The sequence below is a fragment of the Austrofundulus limnaeus genome, unplaced genomic scaffold (assembly GCF_001266775.1).
Source record: "Austrofundulus limnaeus strain Quisiro unplaced genomic scaffold, Austrofundulus_limnaeus-1.0 Scaffold4, whole genome shotgun sequence".
Classification (NCBI taxonomy): Eukaryota; Metazoa; Chordata; class Actinopteri; order Cyprinodontiformes; family Rivulidae; genus Austrofundulus; species Austrofundulus limnaeus.
The window spans coordinates 6,326,134-6,337,590 of NW_013952406.1; the positions used below are offsets into that span (position 1 = coordinate 6,326,134).

An 11,457-nucleotide genomic window follows, 5' to 3' on the forward strand; every position below is an offset into this window, starting at 1 on the left:
CACCCCACAGCGAATCCTCAGTGCCTCGCACCTCACACATGATCCCCTCCACACACGTGCACATGGGCAAACACATGCTAGAGAGCAACTGTGATTAATTGCGACTATTTGGGCTCCCCGGCTAATCTCCTCTGTGTTGCATTTAATTAAAGGCGCTGTCTGAGGTTATTACACTGTTTACATATTCATCTGTTTACCCTGCAATCTGATCAATGTCGTAGGCCCACAGGTGACAGGCACTCTAATCACTGGGCTCRGAAGACGACATTTCACTCCCTCTGAGACAGACTGGTGCGCGGCAGAGCCGGCGCGTGCACGAGTCTGTCTCAAAAGATGAGAGAAGCCCAGGAACTAATTCCTTCATCAGAATCGGAGTGTTTCAGATTCTCTGCATAGGAGGCTTTGCAGGGATTAACTGTACAAGATCTCCTGCAGATATCATAAACTAATTGAAGGTCTTGTATTCCTTGAAGGAACGCACATCACCTGCCACACATTTATGCCAAAGGTTTAGACCAAGGTCGTCTCCAAATTAAAATGGCCAAGTTGTACTTGTTTTCGTCGAACCTTGAAAAATAAAATTATGCACAATCTCATGAGAGATCATGAGATGTATGTGTGCTGAACATCTCGCAGCTTCTCCCCCACATTAAATCTGAGCTCAGTTTCTGCAAAGCTGTCCGAGTTATAGCTATTTTTGTGGTGGCTTATTTCAAATAGCTGTGGCAGTCATCTTAAATTAGATTATATGCAAAAGTTAATCAGATGTAAATGTAAATCCAATAGACACTTTTAATTTTTTTTTAGGAAAATCCGTCCAGTGGTTCACAAGATATTTTAACAGACACACAGGGTTGTGTGTCTGTTAAAGCTGAGTTTTAAACAAAGATCCTGCACAATGTGTTTAGAGTTTCATGTTGGGTATGCATATTGGATCCCGCCAAACCAAATTTCCATTTCAGTAATAGATGTTTACTTGTTAATTAGTTTCTGAAATTTTAATTAAAATCCATTCAGTGGTTCAAGAAATATTTTGCTAACAGAGAAATCAAGTTGGCTTCAAATTCTTGATGGTAACATATTAAGTATCTTAAACTTGCCTACTATAAGAAACTATAAGAAACTTGGCAGAATGCACATGATTTTACCCCTTTTGTCACATAACTGGTGCATTTTCTTTTAAAATGGGCTCAGCCAAAGTGAAACAGGAAGTGACATCAAAGGGGAACTCTTTAAGAAAAGGAAGTCTCTGGTCTTTGTTTATGGAAACAATATTATTTGAACCCTGACTTTTCTTCTTCTTTATCAGAGGGACTCAAAATAATAAAAAAACCATCAGATTCTTCTCTCCAGTCTGTGTTGTCGGTCATTGTAGCAATGCTGTGTTCACATGAAGACTTTCCCCTTTGTCATCACTTCCTGTTACTTCACAGGCAAATATCTAAACAACAGTTCCTCTCAGTGGCGTAAAGTTTTTTTTTCAATATGTTATCAATGCTATCTTTCCAAAAATGCATTCATATTTACAACAAAAAATGATGTCACGGACACTTTAACACTAACTGCGGCAGCTGAGTTGAACCAGGTCAATTCTAAAGGGTAATCAGTTGTAGATGTACATCTAATAATTACTTTCTGCAAGTTTCAATAAAATTAATCTAATAGTTCATGAGGTTTTCTTGCTCACAGTACAGACACAAACACACGCACGCACARAGAGGCAAAACATAATTATCTGCCTTCGCCTTTCATTGTTGGGTAATAATTAAATCTATAACTCACAAGCTCTTATTATTGGTGAATTTCAAGGAACTCCAAACATTTTTACCTGACGGTGACACTGGGATCGTGGGTCACTCCACAAGTCATAACAGCCTTGGTCCCTTTGATGACACTCTGGTCTTGCGGTGGTTTAGTGATGCGCGTACGTGCTGCGAATAAAAGACAATTTACCAGACGCTCTCACTTTAAGACTACATGTTGGGTCTCATTTTTCATTCTGAACACCATCGCAGTATTTTCAACGACTGTTTTGTAAGCTGTTCAAGGACTGCTGGTTTGAATTCATTCACAGTGAATACTGTACATGTTTTAACTCGCTGAGTGTCACAAGAATACTCTGACAATGACCCTAAGAAACAAGCTATAGACCAGGGGTGCTGAGAGGGTCAAAATTAAAATCAATCTGAGGGCCGCGGGCCAAATGCAGTAATATAATACATGCAATGCAAATACTTCTTAAGTAAAGTTGTTTTATTTTTTTTTTGAAAAACCTAGCAGCCAGTGCAGTTGTCCACATTCATTTTTTTTTCAGCCCATGGACATGGAGAAAATTCAACATATGCTCGGGCAGCAAAGGCTAATGGGATTTTTCACAAATTAAAATTTGAGTATGGTATAAGGTGTGTGCTTAAATCTAATCTAAATGTCTCATGTAGTTATTTATARTTTATGTTTAATCTTAACATAATTCAAAGATAAAGTGAGTACCATGAGTTAAGACTATCTGACTTCAGCTCCTTGTACCTATAGGTGGACCAATGGTTGAACAGTGGAAATATAGTGTTTCTGCATAGGACAGGAGATTACAAACTAATAACCAGGARAACTGCTGGTGGGCCAAATGAAATGGCTTGGCGGGTCAATTTTGGCCCACGGGCCCCACTTTGGGCACCTCTGCTATAGACAGTTTGATGTCTCTGCTAAGTAATGAGCTGCAAAACAACTTCTTTCTCTACTCCATTTTGATGTTTAAAAGTTTTTTTTAATTTTTTTTCCAGGTAATACTCTCAATCACTTAAAAGCAGCAAGAATCCATTTCTGTTAATCTTACCCCAAACCACCAGGTCAGCAGAGGCCTCGTCAATGCCCCTGGAGTTACTGGCCATGCAGGTGTAGGTCCCAGCATCAGACAGGTGGGAGGGGCTGATGAGCAGGCTGCCRGACTCCAGCAGGGTGAACCTCGGCAGCTGGACCGAGCCGCTGGCCAGCACTCGTTCACCTGCGGGGAAGTGATTGATGGCATTTGAGGGAAGGACAGAAAGAGAGTGGGGTGGGGTGTTGGGCATGGGGGAAAAAAAGAGTGATTAGGGCATTGGAGAAATGTCAGGGAAAACAAACAGGAGGGAAAACAGTGCGGTAAAAAACAAACAAATAAATAAATTAAAAGATAAAGCTTGGCTGGAGAACATTTATATTCTGAATCTTTTCCGGAGCCCTCGTCTAACTTTGGCAAGTAAAAAAAAAAAAGAAAATGKGGCATWATAGCCCCCCCGTCGCCCACTCCCCCCKKRTTTTRKAYYAAAAAAACCCCTCATGCTGTTAGCCCACGCACCTTTCTGCCAGGTGATCGCTGGGCGCGGAGCTCCTGAGGTCTCACAATGCAGAATGACTGACATGCCATCAATCACTGCGCTGTCAGAGGGGCCAGCGGTGATGTTGGGAGCAATACCTGAGTGGGATCAGATCACACATACACACACAGACACACACAAAGAAACATGCATACGTTCAAGCAAGATTAGGTGAGACAGAGGTGATAATGAGAGGCATAAACAGTTTTCTCCCTAATAAAGCAGGCGGCGGTTGAACGCCTGATAGACTTGACAAAAAGGGGCAGCTGTCAGGTCTCATTCTCCATGACAGCACTAAGACTAACATGGCACCTTCATCTCTCCCTGCGTCTCCTTCTCTAATTCAAAACACAGGCAATAATTGCTTGAACTTCCAAGGTGGCAAATCTGTTGTTGCAAAGAGATTTGAAGACGGATGAGTGTCGGAGGGAAGAGACAAAAAGAGGATTAGAAATGAGATAGGAGGAGCAGATTTTTGGAATTCAAGAAATAAAAGGAGACGAGCAGAAAAAAAGCAGCTTACATGGAGAAGTGGGTTTTTGCAGTCACTAATTGGGTGTATCTTGTTGTGTGGAGGGAGTTTGTCCAAGATATGATTGGTCCGTTTAGCTTTTTGTGGGCGTGGTTTGTTAAAAACATGATTGGTCGGATTGTCTAATTTGGGTCTGGCTTGAAAAAAGCTGGGCAGCTGTGGGGACATGCAACTCGGTCGAAGTGGCCAGAAAGCACTCATATTTTTAAATATAAATATAAATTTTAGTTATAACTCGTGACAGAAAGGTGCCAACCGCATGGAATCAGAACACTGTACATGTGGAGGGATGTATGCAATTCGGCTCGGTCAAAACAGCCCTAGCTCACATGGAAAAAGATAGTTTTTTATGTAAATATTATTTCTTTGTCATAACGTGAGACAGGAAGGTGCTAGTTGCACCAAGTTTGAAGTCAATACATTATATTTACATGTTCACAATAATTTTGCTATTACCATTACTCAGTCTTTTAACTTGCCCCACAAGACAAGTGAACTCGACCAATCATGGTTTTGCAAAAACCTTCCCACCCAACAACCTCCGCCTATATTCCAAACTTCACCAATCATGGTTAGGATAAACTCCGCCCACACCAAAGAACTCCATCAACCGTAGTTAGAACAAACTCCACCCACATCAAAGAACTCTGCCAATCATGGTTAGGATAAAATCCACCCACACCAAAGAACTCCATCAACCATAGTTAGAACAAACTCCGCCCACACCAAAGAACTCTGCCAATCATGGTTAGGATAAACTCCACCCACACCAAAGAACTCTGCCAATCATGGTTAGGATAAACTCCGCACACACCAAAGAACTCCATCAACCATAGTTAGGATAAACTCCACCCACACCAAAGAACTCTGCCAATCATGGTTAGGATAAACTCCGCCCACACCAAAGGACTCCATCAACCATAGTTAGGATAAACTCCACCCACACCAAAGGACTCCATCAACCATAGTTAGGATAAACTCTGCCCACACCAAAGAACTCTGCCCATCATGGTTAGGACAAACTCCACCCACACCAAATAACTCTGCCCATCATGGTTAGGACAAACTCCACCCACACCAAATAACTCTGCCCATCATGGTTAGGACAAACTCCACCCACACACCAAGAAACTCTCCCTCTGTACTGCAGAGACCCCTACTTGCCTAAATGTGCACAACAGAACAAGTCCATTTTCTTACTTGTAACAGCTAGGTAGGTGTTTGTCTGGATCTCTCCGGCAAGATTGCGTGCGAAGCACTGAAACATTCCCGTATCATCAGGCAGGAGGCCGTTGATCTGCAGGCTGCCTCCGACCAACACCTTGTACCTGGGGATCTTCACGGGGCTGATGGGCACTGCATCTTTATACCACACTATGTCAGGCTGTGGTGTTCCTGCAGCAAGAGGGGAGGATTTATCTTGTCACGGTGACCCTTGAGTCCCTTTCCTTGTCATTTTTCATGCTTTTTTTGTTCTTTCGCTCATGCATTAGGACAAAGACAGAAATAACCCACCTCGTGCCTGACAAGGAATATCCACCACCTTCTCCATTTCTGCAGTGATGTGACTTGGTGGCTCTTTTATGAACAGGGGATATTCTGTTTTAGGCAAAAAAAAAAAAAAAAAAAAGAACAACAAAAAACAAGCTGTCAGCGCTCCATTAAAGCCTTTTAAAATCAACCCAAAAGTCAGACCTCTTTCTGTCGAAAACAACATGGGGAAAATGACTCAGAACTCGTTCAACATGAGGGTTAGCCTGCTGAGGCAATATCCAGCTGCTCTGAGCCGGGCTGAAGTGTCAGCTGTGCTTTAATTACCAAGAACGTGCAGGTAGGCCCCAGCGGTGACAGGGGGGACGCTGCTGCTGCGAAGCGACGCCTCGCACTCATAGTAGCCGCTGTCGCTGACCGTGGGCAAACTTTTGACCAATCTGCGGCCGAAATCTCGTATCCCCGTATTGACCACTACTCCGTCTTTCCTCCAAGTAATGCTCATTTTAACGAGGGGTCTAGATGAGGAAAYAAAAAAAAAGATGAAAAGGAGGAAAAAAAAACAAGAGCAAGAGATACAGAACGGTGCTTTAAWACAAAATTATATGCTGTTTCAAGGCTAAAGAGCGTTGAGGGCGAAATGTGATACATCTGTCATTCTGATTAAGCCTTTGAATTGGAGATAATAGTCAGAATTCAGGGCTAGGATTGTGTGAGATAGGCAGAACAGAGCAAAGCCTTGAATCAAAGGGAAGAATGGAGGAGAGAGGTACAAAACGGGAGACGTGCAAAACACTTTTCGATCATGTTCAAACAAAAGATTTTCCGGACTCAGTTAAATCACAAAATATATACATATTTTTTAGCGAGAACTAGGATAGATGAGGATGCTTTGACAACGTGTGTGACGCCTGTCAGTGTCGTTCCTCTGGAAACAAACCAAACTCCATTAAACGCACACCTTGCATTTGCAACACACTCCATGATGGCGTCGTTTCTCCCCACCGTTACAGTGGTGTTCTTTGGGGCGATGATGATGGAGGGGGCGATGGGGTCCGCAGGTCCTCCCACATCTATTACGCATGCAGAAACAGAGAGAGAAAAAAAAGTTAAAGCAATTTACAACAGCAGAATACGCTGTGATTTAGCCTCAGCATCTGCCTGATCCAGCCAACTGAGCATGACCAGATCCCCACAAAGAGACTGACAGTCTGTCACTATCAGCAGCAGGTAGCCAGCTTTCTGTAACCCAACTATTAACACCCCTGCCTTTACTTTGAATCCTTTTCTCTGTTCCACACAACATTTTCCTGTGCAAGGTGTTAGAGCAGGTGTTAGAAGCCATTATGTAACATAATTGAGACAAACACAAAAGGCGATTAAATGCAGCACCATCACTCACTGGTTTCACGGAGCCTCCAGCCATCCATCGATTCACTGCCCTCAATCAGTGATCTCTCTCTGAATCTGATCTCATTTTCCCCCCCACCTCCCCGGAGGACGGCTGCGGGCCCCCGCAAACGGCGATGGTGTATGAGCGGCGGTGTGTTTGTCGGGGCTCAATTTTCAGGGCGAGCTCAGGTTAATAAGGTTCCTAATCAACTTTTTATTATTAATAATGTTATTTTGAGCCAGCTCATTGTAAATCCTCATCCTTTCATGGCTCCATTTTTTTAAAATCCCAACAGTGTTACGACCAGGCGTCTTCTACAAACACGGACTAAATGTTCAAGCAGGCCTTTCTGTGCCTTATTACTGCCGTTTGGTTAAGCTCCCCATTGATTTCTGCATTCAGGTCTCCAGCTCATTACGGTATTTCAGTACATACCTTTATATCCTTTATACATAATAGTGTGAAGTTATTTTTTTTTAATCATATATGCCACATATCTAATTCAAACCCTGCCTGAGTTCAGATGTTTTACACTGATTAAAGCTTTAATATGTCAAAGAAAACCAAATGTTAACTCTTGAACTGCTGATCTGAATGTAAAAGCTTCAGGTAGTTTTGTTTACGGCACAGAATATTGTTTGTTWATTTATTTAAGAAGGGACAGTGCATATTACAGAAAATGCCAGAATTAGCCATGGAGGCTAGTTTTCATCTGTAGTCCCTCAAGGTCCTAAAGATATAAATACAATACATACAAATCAACAAGTTACTTTCATTAAACAATTACTAAAAATATGGCAAAAAGCATGATTAAAAATAATAAAAACCTGACAGGAGAAAAACAAACAAATCCAACATTTACAAATTCCCATATTTTCTAGCTCACTTTCAGACTTTATTTAGCATTTCACAATCAACACGTTTCAATTAACCTCTAAACTTACCTTAATTTGAAGTGGAGAGAAAAAAAAATACATGATCACTCTAAATGGCAGCCTAAATATAACTCTAAAATTATTTGTCCAAACGTTTGAGAGCAAAAGCACAGCAATTAGTTTCTGAAGTGTGAAATCGAGTCTGAGACGCAAACAAGCAATAAAATCTGCGCTGCAGGCGTCACACAACCCGACAATATYAATGTAAATAGATACATTCTGCGACACAGCAGCTGTTTGAGAGGTTAGAATTATCCCAGCTTTTTCCCCTAATACATCATTTCATTATGGCGGCACGAGCATCGTATCGAGGGTTTTGTTGACAATATTATTAATCAGCACCGTAAAGTCCAATAAATCCACAGAGAAATGTTTCTCATCAGAGGAGCAGAAATTAAACACAGCGCCTCAGTCCAGCAGATTACTGAATAAAAATAAATAAAAAAAATCTTCATCATTTGGGTCAGAAGTTATTGGCCGGAATGTAAGATTACAGTTTTTGGTTGATCTAAGCCTAATTAATATGTTGGATTTTAAGGAACGTTTGATTGGCGTGGGTTTTAGAGACGCGAAGGCGAGAAATGATTGATAGAAAATCTTCCACCTAGAGCTTCGATCAAACAAATTTTCTTAGATTAAAATCTCATTTTAGCTTAGAAATAGATTTATCTCAATTTTATAATGAATTATTCATTTTACTTTTGATTGCATCTCATTAAAGCTGTTCCTCGTGTGATGAAGTTCCAACATTCATTGACAATTGCGTTTTACACTTTATTTGAAGTTTTTCAAGCTTTATTGATCCATATAAACATGTACGATTTGACTGAAAACGTGATCTGGTTCCAAATGATGTAATAAAAAAGTTCAAATATGACTTATTTCCCCCCTCTTTCTTGTAAACACAATTGTTACCTTCCAGAAACTAATTAATGTATTGCAGTTCATAAACTGCCAGTGTTGAGAATACCTCAACTGTGTAATCATCTAATTAAATGCAGAAATTAAACAGTGCGGTGACCTGCATAACAAATCCTCACTACTAATATCACAGCATCGTTTACATATGTCGCCGTCCAAACACAAAATGTAAAGTCGTTCGCCTCTCTTACATTTCACACTCTACAGAATAAAACAAGATTCAAAGTGTCTTCCTGCTTGAAGCATTAGCCAAACCCCGTGTGCTTTTTATTTTATTTTTTTTTTCCTTTTTGCACTCAGCTCTGTCTCATTTGTATGCTCCCTTAAGAACACAATGCTCCCTCTACTGTCTTTTTTCATGTCTGCTCTGCACAGAATTGCTAAAATGAACAAATGTGGCTCTGAAAATCTTATTGACTTTCAGATGCAAAAAAAAAAAAAAAAAAAATACACAACTGTGTTTTCTGCAAGGTCGGATTCGGTGAAATTCAGTGATACCTGGTCCCTGCAGATAGCTGTGTCATGCACATTGAGCTCTGACTCACAAACACTGCATTAAAGATTTGAAAGATGCAGAAAAGTGTTTTTTTTCCCATTTTTTAAACAATGTGCGGCTTAAAATTTTCTACACAATATGCAAAACCCCCATCTCGCATAAATATTACAAATTTTTACAGAGGTTTAAGATAATTAAGTCATATAAGTTCTTGCAATAACTGTGTGTCGAGATGAGCAGAAGAGATGGCGTTTGCTTGGATGAAAGTAAGTCAGAGAAGAGAAAGTGGGAGAATTTGTGCGACTTTGTTTAGATAAATGCTGACAGTCTAGGTGGGAGGATGAGAACTAATCAGCCAGACTCTAATAGGTTGATTTATTCACCACACTCTGTCAGCCAGTGCTAAATTTGAATTGAAGTAATGAGCGTATTTGTGTTGAAAGTGAGCTTAAGTTTTGTATTCGATGTGTTGTGTGGGCGTGTGTTTTCCTTTAAATCATTCACTCAGCATTGTTATCAGGATCGGTGAAACCAAAAGGTCCACCTGATGGATCACTACATCCAACCGCTCAGACAGGTGACACTTTAGACCACAAAGTAACCGTAGCCGACCTGAGCCTCCACAGGTTTTGTCTGACTGTTATCAGATCAAATAAACAAGGGAACAGTAACAACAGGCATTGTGTTACTTTTATCTATTTAAAAGTATACAAACTACTCTTTTGTTACAACGGAGGCAAAAAAACTCATTTTTATTGTCATTTTTAAATGCAAATTTTATTCTGAAAATCTTTTGGAGGACCCCARCWTGATGTTMCYGGACCCKKKMWMGGGTCCCGARCRCAACTTTTGGAACCAATGCTTTAGACAACCCATGACTCGAGACGACCTCAAACTTGCAGCTGGAGATTAGTGATTAGAAGAGAAATTTCAGAACAGGAAGTCAACTTTTCTGCTGCAGGTAGTTGTGGTTTTCTTTTGAAAAGGATGAATACAACCAACAGAGGGAGCTATTTCTGCTCCTATTGTCTGCAGCAGAGCCACCTGTTGTATGGATGCTTTGTCCAGGTTGAACTGAGATGCATTTTCAAAAAAAAAACCACTGTTTTAAAATGACATTTTGCTTGTTTGTTGTTGTTGTCTGCTGGTGACACAAACAATCTGCTGGTTAACTGAGTCCCACAGTGTGGGTGAGGACTTCTGTTACTCAAATGCAGCTGTAAGTTTGTGGGATTTTTTTATTTTTATTTTTTATGTGTACTTACTCTCCACTGTGAGAGTGACTGGCTGGCTGGTTTTGTTCTCCCCATTCTTGTCGTTGACCGCTTGGGCGTAGTAACGCCCCGCATCCGGGGCGACTGTGGACAGGATGACCAGGGTGTTGTCCAGAGTGATGGCACTGAAAGCAAACAGCGTTACACTTAGTGATACTTAGAACAAGTATCCTATCACWAAATTACTTTTGGTGAAAGTTAAAGTCTCCTTTCGGAATATTACTTGAATAAAAATCTTACATTATTGCACATTTACTATACTTAAGTATCAAAGTAAATTTCTGAAATAAAATGTACGCAAGCATTAAAAGTAAAAGTATTTAATAAAAGTGAAAGGTTAGAATTTCCAAAATGACATTTATTTGGACATGAATAGAATAGAATATACTTTATTGTCCCCTATGGGAAATTTGTCTTGGGCAAGTGCAACACAATTGTAAATAATGTTAAAAACAACCCACAATGAGAAAAAAAAAACCTCTAGCTCAAAAACAACATCAATCAACAACACAGCAAGTAGAGGGTACAAAAGTATAAAGTGCTAATGTGTCACAGAAAGAACATTGTTGCTGGAGTTCAACATTCTGATTGAAGCTGGAACAAAAGACAGTTTAAGATTTCATATTCAGAGAATAATGGCTGTTTATGTTGGGATAAGATTTTTGCTGTTCTTATTACTGCTTGTTCATATATGGTCTGTATGGATTCTAATATTTTAAGCCAATTATTTTCACGGCTGTTTTATGAATATCGACAGGCTTTTTCCTGAGTTGGACAGTTAAATGACCAAACCAGGCTGTGATCCTGTACAGTATAATACTTTCCAGAACAAAAACAAGCATTATGTCAGTGCCCACACCATACCTCCCCAAAACATTTAGGATGCACTCCCTGTTTCAATTTTCAGTTTATACAGTGGTTTGCAAAAGTATTCATACCCCTTGAACTTTTCCATATTTTGTCACATTACAAKCACAAACATAAATATATTTCACTGGAATTTAATGTGAAAGACCAACACAAAGTGGTATACAATTGTGAAGTGGAAGCAACATTTTACAT

At 40.2% G+C, this 11,457-nt stretch overlaps 1 protein-coding gene across 3 annotated transcripts in view; it reads right to left on the reverse strand.

The window, feature by feature from the left end:
• The window catches only part of sdk2a (sidekick cell adhesion molecule 2a), a 110,678-nt gene that overhangs the window by 33,756 nt on the left and 65,465 nt on the right, over window positions 1–11,457 (reverse strand). For all 3 annotated transcript variants that reach the window (XM_014025582.1, XM_014025573.1, XM_014025591.1), the window contains exons 5-12: window positions 10,387–10,520; window positions 6,338–6,449; window positions 5,704–5,894; window positions 5,401–5,484; window positions 5,086–5,280; window positions 3,335–3,451; window positions 2,834–3,001; window positions 1,829–1,931 (exon numbers count right to left, since the gene is read on the reverse strand). In XM_014025582.1, coding sequence (XP_013881036.1) covers window positions 1,829–1,931; window positions 2,834–3,001; window positions 3,335–3,451; window positions 5,086–5,280; window positions 5,401–5,484; window positions 5,704–5,894; window positions 6,338–6,449; window positions 10,387–10,520 — 1,104 coding nt within the window. The remainder of the gene's footprint in view (window positions 1–1,828; window positions 1,932–2,833; window positions 3,002–3,334; window positions 3,452–5,085; window positions 5,281–5,400; window positions 5,485–5,703; window positions 5,895–6,337; window positions 6,450–10,386; window positions 10,521–11,457) is intronic.